General features: G+C 46.8%; 2 protein-coding genes across 6 annotated transcripts; both read left to right on the plus strand.

Moving 5' to 3' along the window:
- Nucleotides 1–72: 72 nt before the first annotated feature.
- LOC127480563 (parathyroid hormone 4-like) lies at nucleotides 73–9,866 on the plus strand. Of its 3 annotated transcripts, none has more exons than XM_051808798.1 (4): nucleotides 73–162; nucleotides 784–999; nucleotides 8,326–8,495; nucleotides 9,351–9,866. In XM_051808798.1, exons 3-4 carry the CDS (start codon nucleotides 8,407–8,409, stop codon nucleotides 9,736–9,738), a joined length of 477 nt encoding a protein of 158 aa, XP_051664758.1. In that variant the 5' UTR covers nucleotides 73–162; nucleotides 784–999; nucleotides 8,326–8,406; the 3' UTR covers nucleotides 9,739–9,866. The 3 variants fall into 3 exon arrangements, with proteins under 3 accessions (XP_051664758.1, XP_051664759.1, XP_051664760.1); XM_051808799.1 differs by having other exon boundaries at nucleotides 85–162; nucleotides 781–999; XM_051808800.1 differs by lacking the exon at nucleotides 73–162 and adding an exon at nucleotides 177–280.
- A 2,193-nt stretch (nucleotides 9,867–12,059) lies between these two features.
- On the plus strand, nucleotides 12,060–27,970 carry STK38 (serine/threonine kinase 38). Of its 3 annotated transcripts, none has more exons than XM_051808750.1 (14): nucleotides 12,060–12,254; nucleotides 14,446–14,581; nucleotides 17,085–17,136; nucleotides 17,281–17,403; nucleotides 17,907–17,990; nucleotides 18,693–18,816; nucleotides 19,415–19,569; nucleotides 21,151–21,253; nucleotides 21,783–21,844; nucleotides 22,388–22,505; nucleotides 22,848–22,971; nucleotides 23,642–23,737; nucleotides 23,982–24,076; nucleotides 24,868–27,970. In XM_051808750.1, exons 2-14 carry the CDS (start codon nucleotides 14,451–14,453, stop codon nucleotides 24,996–24,998), a joined length of 1,398 nt encoding a protein of 465 aa, XP_051664710.1. In that variant the 5' UTR covers nucleotides 12,060–12,254; nucleotides 14,446–14,450; the 3' UTR covers nucleotides 24,999–27,970. The 3 variants fall into 3 exon arrangements, with proteins under 3 accessions (XP_051664710.1, XP_051664709.1, XP_051664711.1); XM_051808749.1 differs by having other exon boundaries at nucleotides 12,061–12,254; nucleotides 14,449–14,581; XM_051808751.1 differs by lacking the exon at nucleotides 12,060–12,254 and adding an exon at nucleotides 13,597–13,611 and having other exon boundaries at nucleotides 14,449–14,581.
- The last annotated feature ends 25 nt before the right edge of the window (nucleotides 27,971–27,995 follow it).

Consider the following 27,995-nt stretch of genomic DNA (forward strand, 5'->3'; position numbering starts at 1 on the left):
AAGTGACAGCGAATCAGAGAGCGCCGTTGAGCTGATTGACAGGTGGCGTCACTCGGCGTGCGCGGGTGGGCGGTGCCTCCGCGCCAATGGCGGGAGCGCTGAGGCGGCTCTGCGGGCCCCGCCCGGGCCCTGGGATCAGAGAGCGGCAACACCCTCGAAAATGTTGGTTTTTAATGGCCAAAATGAAAAATAAAGTTTTACTTCCTCGTGTCTCTTGCCCGGTCGGGTCCCTACGGGCCGTGGTTTTTAAGCATCATCCTCTCAGCACTGGGGTTTACACGTACGAACACTTCGTACGAGCAAACTGCTGCAAACTCACAAGTTTTGGCAGATTTTATATGGGTTTATGAGGCCCAAGAGAGGGAATTGATTTTTTTAGCACTAGAGAAAACAGTATTAGAACTGAGGATTTTTATTTACAGATACACAGTGCTGTTGATGTGCTTTACTAAACTCTCCTTCATACATGACATTTATACAACATGAGTTTTAACATGAATTAAACAAATAACTTGCTCTGAAGGGGTTTCCCTAGATAAAAAACCTCTTATTTTGGGATATCAGGTAATATAAGAATCCCCATCTGAGGCTGTTGCTGCAATAACCTCCCAAAACCTCCTTTCGCAGCCAAGCTGTGTTTAATCCAGACTTTATGTCTTTGACCTGGGCCAGGGAAGACAAATTTCTCTCTACAAGTAGAATTAATAACAGTTTAAATCAAATTATATGAGATAAGGCATTCTGAGTACAAATTAATGCATGTGGACTGTGTTTTCCAAGCAGGAACTGTGCAGAGGATGGGACGTCCTCAGTCTACGGGAATTCTACCAGCACGTAAATAAAACCCAGCTGGCATTAGAAACAACTAGCTGAGATAATTCCTTAGAATTTTCTGAAATATTTTGCAGCATCGTCCATTATTTTTAAGAGCTTTTTCTCAGTAAAATCCTCCAAGGGTCAAAACTGGCCAGGAGACAGAAACACAACAATGATTTTGAGGTAACGAATGCCCTAAAGTATCTTTATCATGTGTGCAGTTATCTCACAGTTACCTGCCTTTAATTAAGGAAATCTAATCCATTGTAATCTAAATTAGCTGATGGTTAATTTCCTGAGGCAACACAAACAAAGGAAATAATTTGAAGCTTGGGGCTGTTCAACCATTTCACTTTGTGACTTCTTGGAGACAGTGATTTCCAGGACTCGCCTCCCTTCTCCAAGGGGTTTGCAACACTCCTAGGCCCTGCTCATATCACATAATGTACATTTCAAATATGATTTAAGATTTGCAATAATGAATATTTTTTAAAAAACCAAACCAAACAAATATTAGTTAGAGAGCAACGTGGACAAGCTTGTAATCCTAACAGAACTTTTATCTTCATCCCAAAGTTACACATGATACAGGAAAATAATTCCAGATGACAGATTTGGCAACAAAGGATTTGTTCAGAAGTAAGTTCACCTCCTGCAAAGCAAACACAGCATTCAGCACTCACCTAGGACATGCTACCTGCTCTATTCAAGGTGCTTCTTACCTGGGGTTAAGATTATCACCATGTTTCATAAACCACAGCCCATAAAAGTCATGTCATATAAACATAATCTGTTTTCAGTTTGCTTTTGGCATCATAAAGAAACTAAATGTGGCCCATCACTGGGACAAAAGGCCTATTGGAATATTCAGCCTAATTCCCACAGTCGGGGTTGGGATGTCCCAGTACAGGCACACAGCACTTCTGTCATCCCAAAATCAGCATTTTGCTTGTCCTCTCCCAAAGACAGTCCCCGAGCCAGCTCTGAGAGCACTATATGTGTGTGTTGCACATACACAGAAGCTGAATTGTGTTACATTACTTTCTTCCTTGTTCCAAGTCTGTAAGGGTCTGAAAAATCCTGCTGGATCGAACTTTCTGGCTTTCACAATAAGAAAATGCCACTCACGTCTGATATTTGTGAGAGGTACAGAACTTTTACATTCATCAGATCTTGTGTGAAAGGAAGGAGAGAACATGGACCTCACAAACAAAACCAGACCTGCTGTGAACAGGTGGGTCAAGACTAGATTGGCAAGGTATTTAATAGCTGCACAGTGCAGGGGAGCACAGTCATCTGTTTTATAAACCTCCAGACCAGGATCCATGAGCACACGGACCTGGAGTAAGGTGTTCCAGTCAAGCTGCTGTCGTGGTTCCTGAGATTTCAATCCCACAGAAGAAAATGAACATGTTCTAGACATGATTTGGAAGAAACCTCAGCTGTGTGAGGCAAATTTAAGGGATCACAAATATCCTGAGTTGGAAGGGACCCACAAGGATCATCGAGTCCAACTCCTGGCCTTGCACAGGACACTCCAACAATCCCACCATGTGCCCGAGGGCGTTACCCAAACACTCTGTGAGCCCTGGATACTTCAGGAGACAGACAGTATTTACTGGGGAATATTTCTTTCGGGATCTCTTAGGGCTGCTCCTCAAGTGAAACTAGACATTACCAAAAACAGTTATTTACTGGCCTGGTTCTGCCTGCAGAAAGGGCCCTTGCTGGGAAATGTCACTGCACGAACACAACAGGAACTGGTGGTGGGGACATGTCTTCAGTCACAAACCAACCAACTGCTCACAGGCACAGCTCAGGCTGCTCGTGAGGTTCCTGTGGATTCGACCCATTTTCACATCCTGCCCAATCTTGGTGAAGGGCATTTTCTACTGAAACGACGACTTACACTTGCCTGATCTTTAGATATATTGCATAGATAGATATTTAGATATATTACAACCAGCTTGAGTGAGCTTATTCCCACAAATTCTTGTGTTTACAGCATAAGGTCCCTATCCTTTATTCCCTCGCTTTTAAAACATATGTATTTTTACACTGTGAAAGTTTTTAGCTGCACCTCAGACCTCATCTAAAGGGAGAGTGAAACAACAAACTGTGATTTTTGCATCACAGACTTAAACTAAGAGACTCAGCTCCCAGTGCAGGGGCACAGCACATCCCCAAGACTCAGCACTTGGGGATTAATTAGCGAGAAGTTCGTTTATTTGAATGACATGTTATTTGGAGACTTTTAGTTGCTCGTCCTTCATCCCCTTCTTTCCAGGTGTGAGCCTTCTGCCACTGTTGGGGTCCCACCTCCAAGGTGTGGGCAGCAGAGGGTGACATTCTCTTGCAGGGGCAGATCCCACAGAGCTCCTTTTCAGGGGGACAGGCCCCATGGAACAGGGAGACACATCTCCCTGTGTTTTGCTTTTGCTGGGGTGAGGTTCTCAGGAGACCTCCAGGCACTGCAAGGCTGTGGAACCAGGGATTAACTCAGAGAGCCCAGGGAGTGTTACAGAAGCAGCACAAGGGACCTGAGGCTTTGTCTCAGCTTCACCTGAATTTGTTTTGCACACAGAAAATATCCCATCTGGAAACTGTTATGGGGAAGGAAAACTAGAGTCAGCCCCAGGCTTGGCTGCAGGGCAGGTTTTGAAGGACAAAACACTCACCCTTGCTACTGTGTTCTGACAGAGCTGCCAGTCCCAGGAGCTTCTGTAAATCTGGCTTGAAATCAGAAAATGGGAAATGAAAACAGAGAGTCTGACTCACTGCTATTCAACTCTAATTTTAATTCCCTGGAAGATGGGAGTTCTCTCTGGAATGAAGCAGTATGTAGTGGATTAGGGGCCAAGATTTCAAACTGCTCCTGGAGTTTACCCCCCTCCCAAATGGTATTACTGGCATGGGACTGTCCTCCAGCAACAAGGAGGTGACACAGAGGAGCTAAAAGCACCCAAAGCAAAATGGAAAAGCCTGGAACCTGCTCCTAGGAGCTGAAATCTACCTCTTTAAATGGTTATGGAAGCAAAGGTGCTGCTGGCTGCTGGTGACGCCCCTGAACCACCTCGAGGTGTGAGTGTGGAGGTGCCAAAGTCTTTGTGGCCTTGGGGTTTGCTGCAAGGTGTCATTTCCTCCCATCTCTAGGTGAGGGAGGCCAGGAAGGGAGAGCAGCCCTTCATCAGCTGCTGCTCCACCAGCAGCTCAGGGGAACTATATTTACCAGGACTGTGGTCAAACCGTTTCCTCTCGGCAGGGCGGTGTCTGGTTTTCCACACACAGCACTCAGCAGCTCACAGGAATTCTGGTCTGATGGGTAAGAGCAGTAAGGGAAAAAAAAAAAAAACACAGCCCAAAAAACAATCCCAAAAAAACCGAGTTGACTTTTACATCAGGGAAGCACTTCTGGAGCCCATGCTCCTGTTACTGGTGAGTAACAGAGAACAGCACGTGGAAAAAATTCCTCAGATCTCTCTGCCCATCTCCCTGCAGATAGAGGATCCCTTTGATGCAGTACAGTCTTTGTTTAATTAAGTTTTCAAATCCCAGGCCAGAGGATCCCCCTTGCCCTAACGAGGCTATTTGCACATTTGCTTTGCTTTCTGTTCCCTCCCCCAGTTCCTTCTTCCCCCTCAACGGGGCCTCCAGGCTTTCTCTTCCCTTTTTCTTTGCTCTGCAGCAAAGCCATATTCCCTTCCTCCCCCACCTGGCTCCCTGGGGGAAGGACTGGAAAGCAAAACAAAAGAATCACTCGCTGGGAAACTATAATTGGCACAACCCTTCTCGCTCCAAACCTCCCACTGGAGAAGGTGAGGGAACAGCAAAGGCCCCTCCCGTGGGGAATCAGACCAGGAAAAGCTGGAGGGAGGGAGTGAAGGCTTTGAAGCCAAGGCTCAAAGCTTTGATGACTCCAAGAGAGCTTTGAGGGAGCCTCGAGGTAACCAAACTCCGGTCATCCCGGTTAATGCCATGGCAGAACAGGCTCCTGCTCTGCTCTGCACCGTCCAGGGCTCCTGCAGAGGTTAATTTATCTCAACTAAAAATATCACCTGGTTGTGCTGTTGGCACAATTTCCCGTTGTGACATTGGCACTGTGTGTGTGGTGGGGCTGAAGGGATGGGTAGGTAGAGCTGTACCAGCACCAGGAACAGATTTAGAGCTCGATGAAGCTGTAGTTTAGATCAAAATAATCATTGCACAGTTGCACCTTCTCGTTGTCCCTTCCATAAGTCAGAAATCATAGCTCAAAACATTACCTCCTGTGTGAGTGGCTGGTGTATAAATGTGCAATTGACACATTTTATGTATTTTTAGACATATTATAAAGCAGGAGTCCATCCTTGCCAGTGTCTCTTCCTTGCCCTGGGCTCCTCTCAGGGATACACGGGAACTCCAGTGCAGGTCTGGCTCTCAGGGAGATGTTACAAAGTCACGACCAAGTTAATTTTGACTTGTGCCAAGTCCTTGGGTGGAAGGAAAGGGCCAGTGGCAGAGTGTAGCCATGGCAGTGTGCTGTGACCATTAGGATATGTGCCCATGTACCAACCCCACATCGCCAGCGGTCACTCAATTAATGCTCTTCCAGCAGGGATGCTGAAAACTGCATCCAATGAAAACCCATTGTACACCAGAGGCTCGAAAAGTTCAAGGCTGAATTGGACCAGATGCTTCAGACATGACTTTGGCCAAGGCTTATTAATCCTTGAAGATGTAACTAAGGAACCTTGGACCCACGGTGGGTAATTCGGTGTAACCGCGGTGCAGCTGCTGCCCTGGAGACTCGGATGTGAAGCCAGGCCCTGATTTACCAACATTTAACAAATGTCATCTTTAATTGGTGACACTTTAATGAGTGACACGCTCCTTAACAATCAGGTAACGAAATTGGGAACACTCAGAAAAAGTGGGGCTCCAAATCTGTGTGAGGAACACAATAAACACCAATTTGGTGTCCATGGGAGCCGTGAGATCACACGAGGCTGTGCTAGCCCAGTCTCTGCAGGACAATGTGTCTGCATCCACCTGAGCCTGGCTTTGACTGTGCCTATGGGAAAGGAATCCACTGCTGCTGGTAACTAAGCAAATGATCTTTTCAATCCTTCTGGGGAATTGCTCCTCAGAGATGACAAATACATTCATTGTCTTTCACTTTGAGGAATAGGAACTGGTCCTCTTAAGTAGCTTCAGCCTAATGATCCAGCCACATCCTGAGTACCCAAATTCTGCTCCAATTACCTGTTAGAGCTCATACAGTGAGTATCAAACCTCACATGGTGCCAACTCATAGGGTTTCAAAACATATCAGAATTTGGCTTTTTGCCTGAGCCACAGCTTGCACTTCTATTGTTCAGTCACTTGATGAGTCTTCTCTGTTTCTCCTCAGCTTCCAAGATTTCAAACTAATTTCTTTACTGTACAATCAACAGATTTGAATGAACTTTCTACTGAGCATTAAAATCCAGTGGGATCTTATTTAGATTGCCCAGAGAAGCTGTGGCTGCCCCATCCCTGGAAGTGTCCAAGGCCAGGTAGGATGGGGCTTGGAGCAACTGGGTTTAGTGGAAAGTGTCCCTGCCCATGGCAGTGGGTGGAGCTGGATGATCTCTAAGGTCCCTTCCAACCCAAGTCATTCTGGAATTCCATGATTCTATGATTTACCAACCCCTCAGTTAGATTTTCAGTGAATAACTACCCCGTTTTGCAGATTTTATGACAACTGGCATCGCTGAACTCACCAGTATTACTAATTCAGATTCCTCCTACCCAAATCCGGTGTCCCACACGAGTCCACAGGGACAGGAAAGGAGGGAGATCTCTTCTGCATCCAGAGACCCTTTTCCTGATCAACCCTGGAACAACAGGGATCACCATCACCTTGGGGCACAGGAACCTTGTGGTAAAATCAAGTTCACACAGAACAGGAGAGACAGCAAAGGAATAACAAACTGCCCATGAAGTTGTGATGTTTGCCTTAGTCACAGCTGAACACTTTAGAATCCAGGATTTACTATCAGTGGGAACAGGGAGCTGTCTCATTTCAGTGACACGAGAGGAAAGGCCTTAGTCACAGAGAGGATGCCCATTGTCTCTGTGCTCCCAGGGCTGGTATAAAAGCAGGTGAAGGGCACTCGGTGTCACTGCAGGAGGACTTCACTGGGCTCAAACAACACCACCAGTGAGTAGGTAATGTTCCTTTTGTAACACATAGTAGGTAATGTTCCTTTTGTAACTGCAAGATGCTTTGTAATTAACGTATATTTTACTGTTGATCAAAATAGTGTTGCTTCTCTTTTGTGTATGAGCAGGAGTTCTACATTAGCACAATTTAAAATGTCATTCAGCAAGTAGATATACACATCTGTATGTATATTTATGTGCATGTATCTGCTTTTAATACAGATATTTTTAATCAGGGCTAATACTCATTTGTTATTTCATATCTAGTTTGATTTCAACGTGCTGCCCAAGGAAATCACTCACAGATTAGTGGAGCAGACTTATTAAGAACAAGCTTAATTGTTACAAGCAAATATATAATTTATTTGTATTACATTAATGTATAATTTGCCTTTCTATCCAACCCTTGACAATTCAATATTCAAGTTAGTATAAAGACAAGTCATTTGAGGAGATGCTGAGTTTTTTATTATCCCAAACTTCCCCTGCACAAAAAGAAGTATTTCTTCAAAGAGTTATATGGGAATATATCTTTACTATTCTTACATAATCATTTGAATGCTGCAGCTTTTGTTTTGTTGTCCCCCCAGGTTTTGATGTAACGATTAATACAGGATTTTCAGGTAAATGACTAAAGGGACAGACTGGAGCCAGTCCTGAAGCAGGGTACAGCCATTAGTGTGAAAAATGCAGAGGTTTTAGGGATAGACCTGGCAACAAAGACATGGTGGGTTGAAGGAATGGGTGGGAAGAGGTGTATCAATGCCAGAAGCAGATATAGAACTGGATGAAGTTATAATTTAGATTAAAATAATTATTGCACAATTACATCATCTGGTTGTCCCTTCCCTAAGCCAGAAATCCACTCCTTCACTGAAAAGAATTCTTGCATCAGTCTAATAAAACCCCAGATATTTGCATGTCAGCACTTGTACTGCTCATGGAAAAGGCCCAACCCCCAGGGCTATGAACACCTTTTAACTTGATATTCCTGCTCCACTTTTAAACACTTTGTTCTGTGATTTTCAGCAATCCTGATCTTCTTGACAAATTTCTGTGAAGTTTTATCAGGGAGGTCTCTTCCCAGTCCTGAAATGTACTTGCAAATGCAGGAGAGTGGGAGGTGTTATATTGAGAGGCAACACTGGGAAAGGAGATTTAGGACTCTGAGCAAGGAAATACAGAACTAAACCCTGAATCCTATTCATCTTTTCTGGTGTATGTTCAAATCCACATGACTGATGTTCTGGGAGGTCCTGGGATGATTTCCCATAGCACAATGCTCCACTTTTACCTGTGCTTAAAGGCTGAAATTCATTTTGTCAGGTGAAAGGAAGAACAGAGGGAAAGATTTCTGATCCCACCATCAGCTGCTGGTCCTGTGGAGTGGATTTAAGAAGAGAGGAAATGTTCCTGCCCCAGAGGTCTCTGCAGACAGTTACATTTTTGGCAATTCTTTTTTTTGCCTGTTTTGCAACGTGTCAAGAGATTGAAAAGTAAGTAACATCATCCTTTTACTTCATTATTATAATTAGAAAACTGCTTGGTTCTGATTTAACAGGCTGTGTTCTGCACTGCTGTCAGTAACTCCAGGCATGGGGGAAAGAAAATTCAATATATTTGATAGAGCAACATTTTACATCACTCTCTCTGCAGAATAAAATTAGCCCAATTGCATTTTTAGGTGTGTAACGTATCACATCAGTTGATGCTTTTAAACACAGTGTACAAACCATGTAAGGATGTTCAGCACAGGCCATGGGGATGGCACATGCTAAAATTCCATATTTAGGTTCCCATTTGGATTCAAATCTGCAGCAGGAGCCTATAGCTGCAGTTAGATGTTATCTGAACAGCCTGAAATCCTGAAATATTTGCATCCCAGAATTAGCCTGCCCTCCTCACTCAACACTGGGCTCAATATTTTTGAAGAATCTGAAGAAAATAAGGTTTTGTTTTTATTTCATGGACATCAGTGATTCCAGCTAAATTCCTGTGATTCCAGCTCTGGGAGGAGAGAAACAAACCCCAAAATCCTGTAACACTGAGGTGAAGGAAAGGGAACTTTATTCTGAAAAGAATCTAAATCTGGGAAAGCCCAAAACTCTGTGAGAGCTCTTTAAACCCGCTCAGGTCATTTTGTTGGTCTTCCCAGTTTGCCTTTTTTAGAAAAAGGAGGTTCAAGGTGCACCTTTGGGAATGGCACAGGGTTCCAGCTTCCTGCCTGACAGGCTGCTGGGCCAGCCTGAGTGGGAATGGTGGGCTGTGGCACCCCCAAAATGCTCCTGTGTGGGGTTGGTGGATGCCAATCAGCACCTCTGGTCCCTCATTCCCTCTTTTTTTCCCTGCAGCAGAAGAGCAGTGACGGAGCACCAGCTCATGCACGACAAAGGGAGGGCCTTCCAAGGGCTGAAGCGCCTGCTGTGGCTCCACAACGCCCTGGGCACCGTGCACACAGCCAGCAGCAGGGACATCCCACCTCCAAATGCCACCTGGGACGTGCAGAAGGGCCAAAATCCCTCAGATCTCCACAACAGCATCGATGGAGACGAGACTCCCAGCCTGATGAAGCAGCTGCTGGAGCTGAGGGAAGCACAGGGATTCCTCCCGTTAAAGCAGCTGGATTTGAAGAGCCCAAAGGGGAACTGGAACCCACGAGGCCTTTTGGAGCTGCTCCAAACCAAAGAGCTGGGCAGCAAGAGAAATCCCAGCACGCAGCCACAGGACTATTCCCGTTAGCCCTCAACCCCCCCCTGGGCTGTCCCTTGCTTTATACATGTGCTCTTGTAGGGAAAAGCTCCAGCACAAAGGTGAACTGCAAAATAAAGATAATTAACTGCATTTACACCTCCAGATGTTGATAGAGACCCTTATAAGGAGCCAAGTTCTCTCCTGAGCAGCTGAGTGCTGTGACTGTGAGATGGGTCACTTGTCACAGGCACTTCTCTTTTACATCAGGGCCCTCCCTGTCTGTCCTGGATACCTTAGGGGTGCTGCAGCCTCTTGGAGCTCCTGTAGCCTACTCAGCAGGAAGTTTGGGTCATTAATGTGCATATTTGGAGGCTCACTGGAGCCTAATGTTTTGGCTCCTGAAGAAAGTTATCTCCTAATACAGGTTCTCTTTCATTTCACCCCTGCCTGCAGTTCTGCCCCGCTCTAATAATGACTTTTCTTATACTGTAGGTCCAAAGGGGTTTTTTCCCTGCTTCTTCAGTGTAATGAAAGTTTTAAGCCTCTCATCCCTCAGTTTGTCCTTCCTTTTGCCAGGTAAAAGTTGACAGTGATCCCCACTCAGCCAAAGCCCTAAACATTCACCTTGTTCTGCTGGTGGAAGGATGAGAACCAGCTTCCAGGGTCTCTATTTCAGCCTTTTGTTCCAACACTTCCTTCCTTTTCTTTCCTCATGTGAAATCCTCTCCCAAGAGCTCCCACAGCAGCAGAAAACCAGCTTCATGAGGCCACCTGCATTTCCTGGAGTAGGTACCACAGGATTTTGCTGTTCACCTTTGCCATCAAACTGATCATCTCTGCCTAAGCAAAGCAAGGTCCAGTTTAATTGTAAAATCAGCCTCTCAGAAATGAAATCTCTTGTGTGTTACAAATTTATCAGCGTTTCCATCGTGTAGGGACTCCACACACCATTTTAAATCCTGAAATTCCTCTGTTGCCGATAGACTTCAACTGTGCAGAATGTATTTCTCAGTGATTAAAATGTTGATAATAAAAACCCTTTTCACCCTCTGAATTGTACTTGCTTTTGTTTTGGTAGAAATGTAAATAAATAAACGAACAAATAAATAAAAAACCCCTTTTGCCAATATCTGTCCACACATCTGGGATGAGTATGGAGTCACGTTTTTTTGGTTGTGTCACTCCTCACAGGTCCCTGTTAGATTCCCAAGGCCAATCAAACCATTACTGAAGCAGATGGTGAGGTGAAGAGCTGAGAGGGGTGAGGCAAAACCAGGTTACACTGCCCAAGCTATGAATTTGCTGAGCTGGGATGTGGGAACTCTTCCTCCCTGGAGCCCATAGGATGGAACCCCGGGAACCTGACTGTGACCAGCTCAAACCTCTCCAGAACTGGCTGTGTCCTGCCCAGCACACTCTGGAGCAGCCCCTCTGCCCCTGCAGATGTGGATTCCTCTGGGAATGACTCCCTTTGAGCCCTGGGAGGTGGAGGTGACCATGGGCATCGTGGTGGCACCTGTCCCTGGCTGTGCCTCCCTCCTGTGTCACCACGGGGTGACCTGATGTGTGTCACCCGTGTGGGGCTGGGGAAAACCGACCTGCCCTGGATGGTGAGAACGGGCTGTGTGCGGGGAGGTGAGACTGTGCCGAGTCCCCACGCTGTGAGCCCGCAGGTCACAGCACCATCGTGGGAAGGGGGGAAGGCAGCAGGACAGGGCTCGCCAGCCCTGCGGGGCCATCCCAAGAGCACTGCCAGGAGCAGGAGGAAGGCTGGTACCCCGGTGCTCCCTCTGAGGGGAGAACACGGGCCGACCCGACCCGATGCAAAGCGCGGGGGTGCTCCCGCTGCCCCCACGGCTGGGTCCGCACCAGCCCCCGAGCCCCTCCAGCCCCGGAGCCCCCCGGGCGGGCCCGGGGCCCAACTGCAGAGCCCCCGGCACGGCTCCCAACCTCGGAGCCTCCGCTGCCGAGCCCCAGCCGCAGATCCCCCATCGAGGAGCCCCCATTCCGGAGCCCTCAGCACAGAACCCCCATCCCGGAGGCCCCCGTTGCAGACGCTCAGCACGGACCCCAAACCCCAAGACCTCCCTCTCGGATCTCCCCATTTTGCAGCCCCCACTACAGAACCTCCATCCCGAACTCCCCATCCTTGAGCCCCCATCCTGGACCCCCCAACGTGAGCCCCCACCCCGGTCCCCCAGCACAGAACCCCCAGGGCGGAGCCCCCAGCGTGGACCCCCATCCAGAGACCCCGCCCCGGAGCCCCCACTCCGGAGCCCCCTCACAGAGCCCCCTCAGCCCCGGCCCGGCCCCTCAGCCCCGGCGCAGGCGCGGCGGGCGGCCCGGTCGGTCGCTGCCGGGCGGGGCGGGCCGGGCGCGGGGCGCCTGCGCTGCCGGAGCGGTGCCTGGGCCGCCCGTCCCGGCCGGGTCGCCGTCGGAGCGGGGGGGACGCGGCGGTAGCGGCGCGGGGGCTCCGGTGCCCCCGGTCCCCCCGGTCCCGTGCCCCCCAGCCGCCTCGCCGAGACCCCGCCTCGCCTCCAGCCCGCCCCTCCCGGGGGGCTCCGGTAAGCCGCTCCCGCCTCGTTACCGCGGGCGCTCCCCGCCCGCTGCTCCGCATCCCCTCCCCGCCCTCCTGATTCCTCTCCTCCTTCCCCCGGGCCCTTCGCCGCCGCCGGGGGAGGGGAGCGGGTGTGGGCCCCCCCCAGAGCTCCCGGGTGTGGTGGGGCTGGGAGCGGGGGTGCCGCGGGCCGGGGTCTCTCCAGCGGTGGGTTCCCCCTCCTCCCCTCAGGGCGGGGGGCTCGGGCCGCCTTTGTCCGCTCCCGGTGATGCTGCAGGGCCCCTCCGCCCGCCGGGCCGCGGAACCGCCTCCCCCGGTGCCCCCTGCCCGGTCGATCCAGCCCCGCACCGTCCCACCCGCCCCCGTGGGGGTCGGCGGGCTCTGAGCCCCGTCCCCGTGGAAGGGGCCGCCGCCACCAACAGGTGGTTTGACACCGATACTTTCTCCTTTCTTCCCCTTGTCTTTTTATCCCCGCACCTCTTTCTGTCAGATAATTCTCCTGGTTTGATCTCTAGGAAGTGAGAACCGCTCATGGCTTTCACACCTCCCGCTTAGAGCTATAGGTGTAACAGCCCCATCTCCGGGGGTGTAACAGCCCCATCTCCGGGGGTTGTAACAGCCCCATCTCCGGGGGTGTAACAGCCCCATCTCCGGGGGTGTAACAGCCCCATCTCCGGGGGTGTAACAGCCCCATCTCCGGGGGTTGTAACAGCCCCATCTCCGGGGGTTGTAACAGCCCCATCTCCGGGGTTGTAACAGCCCCATCTCCGGGGGTGTAACAGCCCCATCTCCGAGGGTGTAACAGCCCATCTCCGGGGGTGTAACAGCCCCATCTCCGAGGGTGTAACAGCCCATCTCCGGGGGTGTAACAGCCCATCTCCGGGGGTGTAACAGCCCGTCTCTGGGGTTGTAACAGCCCCATCTCTGCAGAGGGTGATACCCCATCTCTGAGGTTGTAACAGCCCCATCCCTGGGGATGTAACAGCTCATCTCTGCAAGGTGTAAAACCTCTCTCTGGGAGCACACGGAGAATGTGACCCCCCCTTTGCGTGGAGTCACTCAGAGCTGCTCCTCCACAAAGCCACGGTCCCACCTCGCATAAAGAAATAGCACCATCCCCAAAATCATCCAGCTGAAGGTCCTTTTCCGCCAGGATCCTGCACAGGCAGCACACAAGGAGCTGGTGTCTGTAGAGGAGGTGGTTTGCAGGGGCCCGGCGGTGACGCCTTGTAAACAGCTGCAAAAAGTGAACAGAAAGAGTCACTCAGAGCTGGTTGGCAGCACCCAGGGTTGTACAAAGGGGAAGTGTCTCACCTATGTTTGTCTGCAACTTCTAGTAACAGTTGCAAAAGCGTTACCTCACTGTGAGTTACGTGATACCCAGGAAAACCAGTTTAAGGGGTAGTTGCACGTTTGAAATCTTTGTTTTTAATGCATTTTAGGAAGCACAGCTTGGTTGTCAGATATGCCCTGAGACTGCTACTGGTCGGAAGTGGCACACACCAGTATTTACATATTGGGTTCACAAAGACAGAAATGAAAATATGAAAATATATATTTTTTTCTCAGAAATAAATATGTAGGATACTTACACTAGGGTTTGTTTTTTTGGGGGTGTTTTTTAAACTGCAGTGTGTTCAAAGGCAGTGATCTTCTGGATTTGTCCAAATTTTTGGGTGAAAACATCTAGGAAAAGTGCTTAGAGGCAACTAAATGCCTTTTTTGTTCCTCCCTCGGTTGCGCTGTTAGTGGGATGACTTTCAGGATGTTGATGACTTTCACAGCAGAGGAGCCAGGAGGCAACTGATGGAGTTATTTCTGCAGGGGTTACAGGAAGCACAACTTCTGGATTAGGTGTTTCAGGGTGATATTCCTGAATTTTAAACATTTACTAAAGATAGAATGTGTTGGGAGCAACAAACATACGCAGTACTGGCTGAAATTGTGGTTTTTGAGGCACCATATTTCTTAAGTTTCCTTCCCTCTTATTTCAGATCAAATATGTTCAAAACAGGAAGTTTGACTTGTACCTTTTATTTTGTAAGACTTTTCCCTGCTTCGTCTTAGTTCAGACTGGTGGTATTTGTTGTTAAAATCCGAGCTCTGTGATTCAGCATCATTAAATTGATTTCAGCTCTTGTTTGAAGGCTATTTGCCATTTATGATGTTTAGTTTTCTCCTCCCTTTTTCTCTCCTAGCAGCCATGGCAATGACAGGCCCCACGCCGTGCTCGTCCATGAGCAACCACACCAAGGAGCGAGTTACGATGACAAAGGTGACGTTAGAAAACTTCTACAGCAACCTCATAGCACAGCACGAGGAGAGAGAGATGAGGTAAAGATCCTCCTTGTTTCTTTTCCAAACTGGGTAAGAGCCCAAATTTATATTAACTGCGTTTAGCTTTCCTGAGCCAAAGCAAAAATCATAAAATCCCAGGATGGTTTGGGTTGGAAGGGACCTTAAAGCTCAGCTCATCCCACCCCCTGCCATGGGCAGGGACACCTTCCCCTAGCCCAGGTTGCTCCAAGCCCCGTCCAACCTGGCCTTGGACACTTCCAGGGATGGGGCAGCCACAGCTTCTCTGGGCAACCTGTGCCAGGCCCTCCCCACCCTCACAGGGAAGAATTCCTTCCCAATATCCCATCTAACCCTGTCCTCTGACAGTGGGAAGCCATTCCCCCTTGTCCTGTCTCTCCATCCCTTGTCCAAAGTCCCTCTCCAGCTCTCCTGGAGCCCCTTTAGGCCCTGGAAGGGGCTCTCAGGTCTCTATGGAGCCTTCCCTTCTCCAGGTGAGCACCCCCAGCTCCAGAGCAGAGGGGCTCCAGCCCTTGGAGCATCTCTGAGGCCTCCTCTGACTGCCTCCAGCAGCTCCACGTCCTTCTGTTGTTCCCAGAACTGGAGGCAGCTCTGCAGGTGGGGTCTCACCTGAGGGGGCAGAGGGGCAGAATCCCCCCCCTGCTGCCCACTCTGTGGGATCAGCCCAGGGCACGGGAGGTTTCTGGGCTGGGTCATGTCCAGCCTCTCATCCACCAAACCCCAGAGTCCTTCTCCCCAGGGCTGCTCCCAGTCCCAGTTATCTGCCCAGCCTGTGTTAGTGCTGGCATTGCCTCGATCCATGTGCAGGACCTAAAGGAAGGCAGTCTTTTCAGGGACAAGGAGGGGTTGCTGTGAGGAGTCACTCAATGCTACCTGAACCTGTGGCACCTCTTTAAATCCATCAATCCAGTATAAAATGGGATTGGACTGAGCTGTGTGACTTTCCTTTGGCTGGATCTTCTCATTTGCTGAATACCCTCAAGCTGTAGCCCTGGGACTTCTGCTGTTCTCCCAGCTTGCCATGGAGTCTATAATCAGAATTTGGAAAACGGTTCAGTGTTGGTTCCCTTTTGGCCTTGCTGCCAAAGCCATAACGAGCTCCTGGAGCAATGAATGCCAGCTCACTACAGGAGCTGCAGAAATGAGGCAGCAATTTAGAAATAAATCCTAACTTGCAGAGATATTTCCTTCAAAGTTTCAGATTAGGAGAGATCGAGGTCTAATTCAGACAGAAAACATCAGTGATTTAATTCCTTTCTTTCTCTTTGCACAGCTCTTGCTTTTTAAATGTATTTATTTATTATGAGCACTATTGTCTACTCCCCAAAATCTCAATGTTTGTTTTTTTTTCCTGTTTGGGATCAAGACTTTGTCTGAACAAACAGACTGGACTTTATAAGTTGCATGTTTTTTGTAACAGCAGCTGTGTCTGTGGTTGTGCAGTTTGGAGTTTCAGTGGTGTTGACACTGTACCCTGAAGTGCAGATTGGGCCTAGTAAGGATATTTGAGGGAGTTCTGACCTGAGCTGTTTAATTCTGTGCACTGCACTGGCTGCTGGAGTCACTGGTTTGGGTGTGGACTGGGAGGACTGGACTCAGAGGGTTCTTAAACGAGGGCAAAGCGATTGAAATGTGCCTGATGGTGAAGTGATAACCCCAAATGTTATCACTTTGCAGCAGCTGCACAGGGCCCCAGGAGACAGGAAGAGGATCTTGTGAAGGATGACTTGCAGAAAGAGAAGGAATTTTTTAGTGCATTTGTGATGTTAGACAATAAAACCCCCCAAACCACCAAACCCAGTTCAGCCAGCTGTAAATATCGTTGGCATTGGGAAAAAATTCCCAGAGGATAATCATTGCAAGTATCCCCTGAAGCCATTCCCCTTCTGAAGTCTTGCTTCCTTCTTTCCTTTCTCCCAAATGATCCTTGTGGACTAAGGCTGTAAATATTTCTGAATTCTTTAAAGAGGAGAACATGTACAGACACGTTTCCTCTTCCCAAATATTTGGAGTATCTCAGGTCTTAGGCAATCTAAAGTAACTTTTCTCCTCCCACATATGATGAGTTGGAGATGCAGAGAAATTTTAAGGGTTTTTAAAGAACCAATTCTCCCTGGAATAGGTGAGACTTTGATGTTTATTTATTATGGCTCTGCCCTGAAGTGACTTGCCCAGCTGTCAGAACGAGATGAGAATTGAACCCAGATCTCCTCAATCTGGGTTTGTGTACAACAAAAATGTACAGTTGAATAACATGTGAAACTCAAGGCAGGTTTAGATTATTAAAATTAAAGAGGACAAAGCTGGAATTTTAAATTTGGATAGTAGATGCTTCAAAATTAATCTCCTGAGTCTCCCTTGTCCATAATACATTTGCTATTTGCTGGCACAGAGCAGGGCTGGTTGTTCTGTGCACGTGATTAAGAAACAATGTTAATGATTCAACCTTTATTTTTCTAATTTGATTAAAAAACAAGGTTAATGATTCAACCTTTATTTTTCTGATTTCTCTCTACTCTAGACAAAAGAAACTAGAACAAATGATGGAAGAAGAAGGCTTAAAAGATGAAGAGGTAACAAATATGGAAAAATTATCTTAATGCTTAAATACAAGTATTTTTCTTTTCCAAATGGAGATCTGGGATCTTTCCTTGAAGTTGCTGTGATCCCTGTGGAACCCACCTGCAGAATTCTCACTGGGGTTTCTTAAATTCTAGAAAAGAATCAGGAGATCAGCTCATGCACAAAAGGAAACGGAGTTTCTTCGCCTAAAGAGAACAAGGCTTGGGTTGGAGGACTTTGAGTCTTTAAAAGTAATAGGCAGAGGAGCATTTGGAGAGGTGAGTCCAGAAAAAAAATGTGGTTTTAACTGGCTCTGGAGTCTGTTAAAGGCTTGCTTAGTTTATACAAGCAAAAGGTAAATGTTGTAGCAACCACAGACTGATTTTTAGCTGAACAGTCACGTGCATCTCTTTACCTAATAAATGCTGGTTTAAAACATTCTGTGCTTTAAAGGAACCTGAACGATGTCGAAAAGGACTTGATGGGCAGGTTTGGAGAGGGTTTTAATGGTGAACTCCTGGGGCTGGGCTTAGGGAGGGCTGGAGGGCCCTTGCAAAGTCTCTTCTGGTGGCCTTTGGAGCACCTGCTTTAGGTGTGAATTGCTGGGTGCCATCTCTGCTAAAATTCTCTCTTAGAATTAACGGGACTTTTTGCTCTTTCTGAGCACTGTGCTTTTTGGGGCTTCATAATCTGTTTTCATTAAATGGAAGCCAAGGGCTTGATCCCCAGCTTTGTGCAGAGGTGTGCTGGGTCTGACTGCAGTTCTTTGTGTGCTCCCCAGGTGAGGCTGGTGCAGAAGAAGGACACGGGGCACGTTTATGCCATGAAAATACTGCGCAAGGCTGATATGCTCGAAAAAGAGCAGGTAAATACCCCCCTGGAGCAGCACTGGGTGACTCCAGGAGGTCACTGGGATGTGCAGAGGAGGAACAGGCAACTCTGCTTTAGGTTTAGTAGCTAAAAAGTTGTGGGCTTTTTTTTTTCCCCTCTTTTTTTACTGAGGAAATAAGTCAGAAAAACCTCTGAATTCCTAAGGACTCGTCTTCTAGTGGGTCTTTCAACACAAACTCATGCAAATGATTCATTGGAAACTTCAAGATCAGTGTTTTCTTGCATTTCTGACTTATGGGATCAGGTATAAATTTCAAAGTGATGCAGCTGCTGGAATTCAGACTCAGACAGACATGAAGCAGCAGCATTTAACATTTTTAAGGCTTTCCTGTAGTGCTTCTGGGAATAAAATGATCTGAGACAGTCACTTCTTGTTCAGCACTGGGGTGAAGCTCTGGGTTTTCAAAAAGAGATCTAATGGTTTGATATTTTTGTAAAGAATTGAGATATTTTTGAGTGTATGATTTATATTATATATAGGTTTAATGGGTATATATAACATATAAACCATACTATATAATTAACCACATATTGAAATTCTGATGGTGTTTCTGCCCTTGTGCAGAGGTTTGACTGTTGAATTCTCAGTATTTGCTGCTTTCCAATATAATACTTGAATTGCCTGTGCAATAAAAGCATCAGCTAAAACTAACCCAGGGCATCTGTGTGTGTCCAGGTTGGCCACATCCGTGCAGAGCGGGACATCCTGGTGGAGGCTGACAGCCTGTGGGTTGTGAAGATGTTCTACAGTTTCCAGGACAAGCTAAACCTCTACCTGATCATGGAGTTCCTGCCTGGAGGTAACTGGAATCCAAAAACTGCTTTCCTGTTGTTTGGGGATTGCTAATTTCTTAATTGGCAAATATAGTCTGAGATCAGAGTGTGTGTGGGTGCCCTGTGTTTGTACATCTGGGAAGGAACGAGTCTTTGTAAAGGTTTCTGCTTTTTGGGGTACTGAGATGTTTGGGGCAAGCTTGAGGTCTCCTGCTTGGGTTTGAGCTGCAGGTGTTTAAACTTGGCCTAAATATTCTTCTAGTTCCTCCCCTGGCTGTCAGCAGAACCCCCACATAACCAGGTTTGGATTCTCTAACCTGTTGGTTTTAACTGAATGCAGCAGAAATAGCTTTTTTTCTATAAAGGTCCCAGTTCTTTCCTCATAATGACCTGGACTGACCACATGGACTGATAAAATCCCAAATCTGGTTTTCCTGATTGAAAATTGAAAGTGGTGGGACAGTGGTACCTGGAGGCTGCAGGGGGGAGAAGTTCCAGTGGGAAACTGGACAGAAGGTCCCAATTCTTTCCTCATCACAACCTGGACTGTCACATGGACTGTTAATTTAATGTCTTAAATTAGTGAGAGTGGAGCCTGTGTGTTCACCTTTGGGGGGTTTCCAGGTGACATGATGACACTGTTGATGAAGAAAGACACTCTAACAGAGGAGGAGACACAGTTCTACATTGCTGAGACCGTGCTTGCCATTGATTCCATCCATCAGCTGGGCTTTATCCATCGGGATATAAAACCAGACAACCTCCTCCTGGATAGCAAGGTATGGACTGGCCACTCCCTGGGGAGGATAAATAGGCCTTGTGATTTTTAATATTGACCTGAACTAGTGATGAGGGTTGTGAAAGAAGATGGTGCTTCTTTTTTTAGCCCTGTTCTTTCCAGCTTTTGAGGTGTAGCTGCCATAATCCTGGGAAAAACCCAAGCCAGGAAAGACCTCCCTTCCACCCCAGCTGTGCTCAGACCTCGAGCCCTCTGACAACTGTTTAAGCTATTTTTGGCTCTTTTAGCTGGAGTTTCAGTTCTCCCCTTGCAGTCAAAGCTGTTTCCTTTTGCTCTCACATCTGTTACACTCCCACTTGCCAGCATGGGCATAGATGGTTCTATCAAACATGAAGGATGTGGCTGTTCCAGACTGAGAATGGAGGTGGGATCTCCCTCAGGATCAGGATCTATTCCTGAGGGCTGGCCAGGCTACCTGGTTATTGCAGGCAGTTTGCAGAAAGCCTCATTGTTTGAGTATCCTCCTGTTGCTCACTCCAAATATACCTAAAATCAAGCTTGCTTGGAAAAGGTTTGCCAGCAGTAAATAATTCCTTTCCCACTACCAGGTTGGAATTACTGATGTAAATAATAGAATCACAGAATCCTGGACTGATTTGGGTTGGAAGGGACCTTAGAGATCCAGTTCCACCCCCTGCCATGGGCAGGGACACCTTCCACTAGCCCAGGTTGCTCCAAGCCCCGTCCAACCTGGCCTTGGAGACTTCCAGGGGTGGGGCAGCCACAGCTTCTCTGGGCATTGTGTCCAACTCAGTGTGTTTACATCTAGATGTAGATAAATTTGGGGCTTTGAAAATATATATTTTAGATATACTTCCAAAAATTGCACTTAGTGTGGTCATGTTATGCACCAGGACAGATCCAGTCACTGAATTTAAGGTGTTTCTGTCTCTTGGGGTCAGTTCACAACCCAGGGGCTGCAGCTGCATCTGGAGATGTTTCCTTTCACTCTGAAGTAATGGGGAGCTGCAGGAGCAGAGGCTTCTTGAAGGGCTTTCTTTGTGGAATAGTGATGAAAGTATCAATAGCTTCATTCCATGTACACATCCAGTGTTAGGCTAAAACAAGGAATGCAAAGGACATGGAGGTGCTGGAGCATGTCCAGGGAAGGGAACAGAGCTGGGGAAGGGGCTGGAGCAGCAGGAGCAGCTGAGGGAACTGGGGGGGCTCAGCCTGGAGAAAAGGAGGCTCAGGGGGGACCTTCTGGCTCTGCAACTCCTGAAAGGAGGTTGTGGCCAGGTAGGGGTCAGGTTCTGCTCCCAGGGAATAAGGGACAGGACAAGAGGAAACAGCCTCAAGCTGTGCCAGGGGAGGTTTAGGTTGGATTTTAGAAAAGATTTTTTCCTGGAAAGCATGTCAGACACTGGAATAAGTTGCCCAGGGAAGTGGTGGAGTCACCATCTCTGGAAGTGTTCAAGAGGCATCTGGATGTGGCACTTGGGGACACAGTTTAGGGGGGTGAAGATGATGCTGGGCTCTCTTCCAACCTTGCTGATTCTGTGATTTGCTCTGATAATGTCTTGTCTTGGTTCTGTCCTTTGGTTGGTTTGTTCATTTCTAGGGCCACGTGAAACTCTCAGACTTTGGTCTGTGTACTGGACTGAAGAAAGCCCACAGGACAGAATTTTATAGAAACTTGAACCACAGTCTTCCCAGTGACTTCAGTAAGTTCTTTGGCTCCCAAGGGTATCTGGGTGGTTGTTCTCAGTGCCTGACATAACTCATTTTAGTGTGAAGGTAGAAGGCTACAGTGGGGGGGGTTTAATAATTAAATTATATCTTGAGATGTAATTTTGATTTTCTGTAAAATAAAAACAGTTTCAGTTACTTTAATGTACAAACCCATCTTCACTTCCAGAAGTTTGTCTCTGAAACAGGCTCTGCTGTAGCCCTTTGCATGTGTAATAAACCTGGCATGAAAAGATGGTGGCTGGATCTCAAGTGTTATTTAAATTAATAAGCAAGGACAGGCTCTTTGAACATACTTGGATATGGAATAACTTGGATCATGGATTTAAATAAACCCTGCAAGCATGGATCAATAATGAAAGGCTGTTGTCAGTCAGATGATGTCTATCTTACATGGGTTTGGAAGTTGCTGGTAGGTTTAGATTTAGGGTGTAACAGTTTGGGGGTTAAAATGTGTATTGGGTGACTATTAGGATTCAGTCACAGGTATTGAATCTCCTTCAGCTTTTCAGAACATGAATTCCAAAAGGAAAGCAGAGACCTGGAAGAGGAATCGAAGGCAGTTGGTAAGTAGGTCTCACCTGGCTGGAAATGTTCCTGCATCCAAATGGCCCATGGATGCACATGGAAGGGGTTAAAGCATTCCAGAGTTCTGAACAATCCTGAAAGGAAGAGATTGATGCTTTTTTTTTTTTTTTTGGGAAAAAAAGAGGAATGACTCTAATTTGTCCTTCACCCATCTGCTGAACAGCTGGTGACACATGTGCCTGAGATGGCACTGCCAGAATTATTTGCATGGATATCTGATGCCTGCCAGGCAAAACTAAAGGTTCTTGCCATGCAATCTAACAAAGGGCTGCTGACCCATTCCAAGGTATATCTGGACAGTGGTACCTTTCCCCACATTCCTGATGGTATTTTAAGACACCTGCACATGAACATGTTGACTTTGTCTCTATATATCAGGAAATAAAGGCTTTACCCAGCTTTGCTAAAGGATCTCAGAGACAATCTGGTGTCTTCCTTAACATAACCAGTGTTGTGTAAGTCCCCAGTTCCACGTCAGGCAGTTTTCCCTAAAGATGCATGACTGATGGTGTTTGTTCCAGGCTTTTTCTACTGTGGGAACTCCAGATTACATTGCTCCTGAAGTTTTCATGCAGACTGGGTACAACAAGCTGTGTGACTGGTGGTCCCTGGGGGTCATCATGTACGAGATGTTGATTGGTAAGTGCAGGGGTTGTAAACAGGGACTGTGGTGTAGGATTCCAGCTGCATTTCAGGGAATTCCAGACTGGTTTGGGCTGGGAAAGACTTTAAAGCTCATACAGTCCCATCCCCTGCCATGGGTAGGGACACCTTCCACTAGCCCAGGTTGCTCCAAGCCCTGTCCAACCTGGCCTTGGACACTTCCAGGGATGGGGCAGCCACAGCTTCTCTGGGCAGCCTGTTTATGTGCTCAGAGCATCCACTCCTTCCCTGGTCAGTGAGGTGTGCTCTGACCAGCACACTGCAGACTTCAGGAACTGTTTTTCCTTTATCTAAGGCTGTATTTTTGTTTCTTTTCAGGTTACCCACCCTTCTGTTCCGAGACTCCTCAAGAGACTTATAAGAAAGTGATGAACTGGAAAGAGACCCTGACATTTCCTCCAGAAGTTCCAATCTCTGATAAAGCAAAGGATCTTATTTTAAGGTGCCAGTCACATGGTTTGCCAGTTAATATAGCACTGATTTTCTTGTCTTGCTAACTGTGTTCTGTGCCTCTCATGGCTTGTTTCACATGGGAAAACCCTGATGGTACAAACCATTGTGCACATGCACCAAATGCTGAACTCCCTCGTCAAATACTTTTGTCTCTCAGGTCATTTAGTTGTTCCCTGACTGCTCTGGCAAAATGTTTCTGCTCCTTATTTTGCTTGCAAGCTTCTCATGGAAGCCACTTTAATCCTTTTGCCAGAGCTGGCTTCTTACAACAGGAATGATTTTGCCATTGTATGCACTGGAGCATACAAATGTATCCCAGTGCTTGCTGACTCATTGTATTTCCAATCATTATCTATTCTCAGGACAGAAATATAAAGGTCTACATTTATAGACTTTATATGTTCTCCTGCTCTATCCTGGTCCTGAAATAGAAAGGCCACATTATCCTGTTGTGAAGGAATAGCACATCTTAACTGTGGCATTGGACATGACATTCCTGAACATAACTCTGTGTGTTGGTTTTGCTGTGGGAGTTCTTAGTCTGCTCCATTTATATGTTAAGAAACTGTAGCAGTATCAGTCCAGAAAGCTGTTCCATTTCTGGGTGGAATGCTTTCATTTTCATTCTCCCTTCATTTTCATTCTTCCTTCCATCCCAGATTTTGCTGTGAATGGGAGCACAGAATTGGTGCATCTGGTGTGGAGGAAATAAAGAGTAACCCATTCTTTGAAGGGGTTGATTGGGAGCACATCAGGTAAGATGCTTTGCAGAAAAGGAAGCTGCTCTTCTCTAGGGACTGTCCAGGCCAGTCCTGTTCAGCAGCAGGGAGCAGGTGAATGGAATTTATCATATCCAGGTGTGGGTTAAAGTATTTTGTTCCCTACCTGAAGCTTGCTGAGGTTTAGGCACTTTCAGTCTTGATTCTGTTAAGAAAGGGAAAGTGGCTGCATCCTGCTTTGTCTTTGAAATCTTAATGCTCCATCTGCTCTCCTTGGCAGAGAGAGACCTGCTGCGATTTCCATAGAAATTAAAAGCATTGATGATACCTCAAACTTTGATGAATTTCCAGAATCTGATATCCTTAAACCAACAGGTAAATGATTGTTTGATTCTGCATGTGAACAATCTTTCCTCTCCTCCAGTAAAATCATCTTTCCTGTTAATCACAGAAAGGATCTTACTAGATGCTAACTTTTTTTTCTCATGAGCACATGCCTTGGTAGCCTCGTGGTGCAGGGTGTGCAAGCTGGAATTGGGGTTCCAGGAGATGCAGGATGGAAATGATGGGGGAATTATCTGAGAAAGGGCATCTCTGAGGCAGCAGAGCTCCCAGCCAGTTCAGATCTCAGCAGGACCTTGGTACTGGCTGATCCCTGCTGGCACAGCTGACACTTGGAGTAGTGGGTGGGGAAGGGTGGGACAGAAGGGGGATGTTTTGGTGTAAATTTCTAAAGGATCACAGCATAGTCACACATTTCTCCATGAGTTTAAATACAGAATCACAGAATGGTTTGGGTTGAAAGGGACCTTAAAGCTCATCTCATTCAACCCCCAGCCATTCAACACCTTATACTAGCCCAGGTTGCTCCAAGCCCTGTCCAGCCTGGCCTTGGACACTCCCAGGGCATCCACCACCTCTCTGGGCAACCTGTGCAAGTGTTTCACAGCCCACACTGTAAAAAATTTGTCTGAATCTACCCTCTTTTAGCTTAAAAGCATTGTGCCGTGTCCTGTGCTCCAGCAGTTCTTTCCTGGGCTTGAAGCACGAAGCTGAATCCTGGGTTTATGATATTTTTTCCTGCCCTATCCCACATCCCGTGTTTTGTATGAAAATAAACTTGGCAGTCTCCAAAGGGTAACTTTATTTCTTCTGTGTCTTCCCAGTGGCAACAAGCAACCACCCAGAGACCGACTACAAGAACAAGGACTGGGTTTTTATCAACTACACCTACAAACGTTTCGAGGGCCTGACGGCCCGAGGGGCAATCCCGTCCTACATGAAAGGAGGGAAGTGACACAGCTTTACCTGGGACTTCTGAGCCGTGGAATTCTGTTGCTGTACTTTGGGTTTATACCCATAAAAGAATTTTTTTGGTTTTTTTTTAAAGGAAACTTGAGGGCTGTCAACTCTCGGAGGAGACTTCAGGGCCCTGTTTTGTTACACACCTGGTTGTTACTAAGGATTTTTTTTTCCTGCGCCATTGAAAAATTCCACAATGTGTTTGCATCATCTCTGCTGCCAGCACCTTCTGCTGCTTCAGGAGCAAGAGTTTTTCCTTTTTAAATCCTTTGCCACATTGTACAGTCCATCGGGAGATGGGAGCCTTCCCTTTGGCATTGCAAAGCACGGGATTCTGTAGGATTGTTTGCCAGTCCTGCATTTAGTGACAAACTCACTCTGCCAATTCTGCCAGCACTGTTTGCCCAGTGGCTGAGGACTCCAGTAACAAAGCAATAATTAAAGCTTGAGACAGACAACTCTCCAGGAAACTGTCGAGCAGAAGGACACAACTCGGATTGCCTTAACCTTAGTTTGTAGTGCTGTTTTTATAATGCTTCTTGGAAGCCTCTCAATAGCATTTCTCAGCTCTGTCACAGTGGCCTCCAGTCCTGGTGCACTTTACTTTTGGTACTAAGTTACCCTCAAGCCATTTAATATTTTTTCTAAATTAAGAAATTGTGCAACACTTTTCCTTCCCCGCATAGAGGAGAAATGGGCCATTCCCTGCTCGAGCACGGAGTCTTTGGTTGCTGTGTGACAGGGGGGATCTGTGAACAGCCCAGATAAACCACAGCTGGTCACACTGTGCATCTGGAATTAGAACAGAGGGAGGGAAGTTTCCTGAACCTGATCCTTGGTGGGTAAGTTGTGCAGAGCTGGCTCAGCCCAAGGCTCCCTTGGCTGGCTGGTGCCATCTCTCGGCCATATCTGAGCTCTGCTACATCTTCACTGGTTTAAAGACAAAAAAAACATCTGTGGCGTTTTTGCTCTTGGTTTTGAGCAGAACAGGATCAGAATGTTGCTGATGGAGGCCTGCCTAGTGTTTCCTTACAGAGCTGCTCTTGCTGTCCTGGCTGAACCATCTGTCCCTGGAGTCTTCCACAGACTGGGGTCACTTTTGGGGCAGTGGAACCCACCGTGTCCACTCTTAGATTATTGCCTACTATAACTTATAAAAGTTCTGATCAGGTTCTCTACAGGAGAGCCCCAAAGTGCCTTTCCTTGCCTAAGCCTCTCTGGGAACATGGTACCATTCTGGGAGGGAGGGTTCTGCCTCAGTTGAGCTTTTCCTAATTCCTTTTTCTAACCACGAGCTCCACGTTGAGCCTGTTTGTAGTTAACTCTGCACTTCCAGGGGCAGGTGGCATTAACCCTTTGGGTCTGCCTGGCTCCAGTCTGTAATTTGCAATCAGATTGATAAAAATTATAACTTTTTGAGGTTTCTAAAAGCATGTCTCAGTTTGAATTATCTTGGATTCCTGCAGACTTCTGTTGGTGCTGAACACTAACTCCAGAGTACAGACAAGACAAAGCTCAAGTGACGTTTCACAGGAAAAAAAAAAAAAAAAAGGCTTCCAGGGCTGTTTAGTCTTGAATTTCTTGATTAGGAAACAAAACAAAATGGGTTTGTAGTGGAACTTTTTTTAATAGGTGCTTTTAGGGAATTTTTACCTACATGTCTTTTGAGTGCCATCCTGAAGGACTGATGGGGGATTGCCAGTACTGTACATAACTCCTTCGTGTCCTCTCCTCTCCCTCACCACCCCCTGTGCTTTTTGTACTTGTCCCACGACTTTAATGACTTGCCATAAGCAGTTTAGGTACCAGTTGGATCCTACCAAGCTGAAATGCAAAGCAGCCTTAATCAGAAGTGATCCCAGGATCACTGCAGTCAGTAGGGCTCACTTGGATGAATAAGGGCTAACGGAAGGAATGACTTATAGGATCAGGCTTTTACCAACTCATCCCTAAGATCACCTTCTGCTCCCTTTGTACTTTGTGTGAAGGGCTGATACCAACTTCTCCTGCAGTTTCTTCCAGCCATTTGAAAATGTTGCCTTATAAACCATTGGAAATAATATAAAACCATTTTTTTTTTCAATTCCTAACTACTTAGTTACTGCCTTAAAATGAAATAAAAATCAGAATCCTTTCAAGCTGCTGTGGATTAGCAACAAATGATTTTGAGATAGTAGCTGCATTCGTAGCCCTTTACTGAAAGGGACCAGCATTTTTATTTATAAATACCAAAGAAGCTAAACAATTATAAGTTGTGATGACTTGCTGTGAAAAAACCAGCTCTCTAGTACTGTGTATTGTGCATTTTTAGTGCTGTGTTTGAAGTGTGACCCCTCAGGTCACTGAGCTCAAGGTGGTTTTTCAAAGGCATGAGGAGCAGTTGGGTACCTCATTCCTGTTGTCTTCCAGCAGAAGTTGGATGTCTTTGAATCCAGTCCTCTTGGACACACCTTCAGTGGTAGCATCTGTATCCCAGGTGCATTTTAAGCCTGCTTCCTATTCCAGTTTTTCACCAACTTTAGGGAAAAAAAGTGTGTCCTACAGTGTCTCCTTCCCAGGATCCATAATTCACTGCTAACTAAGGATTTTGGATGCCTGTTCCATCTCCCATGGTAGCCAAACATTTTTCTTAGCTGCTTGTGTTTTGAGGTTGTTTGTATCTTTGGCTCTTTTTTATTAACCTGCAGTTGCTGGACTTGTAGGAGTAATTCCAATCTGAATTTCCAATGGATCTGAACACCTTATGCTGCCAGTTCATCTCTGTATCATGCCTAGCACAAAGCTGCACTAAGTGTTTCTTATCACTGTGCCCCGACTCTGCCTTAACCTCTTCAGTTGAAAAAGCATTCTGTAAATATTTAAAAGCTGTTCCAAAATTGCACTGTAAAATTTGGCAGGTGTAGTCAACTTTTTATGGATAGATCTCATTGTGTTGTGTAAATAAATAAAATCCACTTCGTAGACACACTGTTGCTGGCATGTTGTGTTTTAC

Source organism: Manacus candei, unplaced genomic scaffold, assembly GCF_025592945.1.
Source record: "Manacus candei isolate 608988 ecotype Guabito, Panama unplaced genomic scaffold, ASM2559294v1 h1tg000073l, whole genome shotgun sequence".
NCBI lineage: Eukaryota > Metazoa > Chordata > Aves > Passeriformes > Pipridae > Manacus > Manacus candei.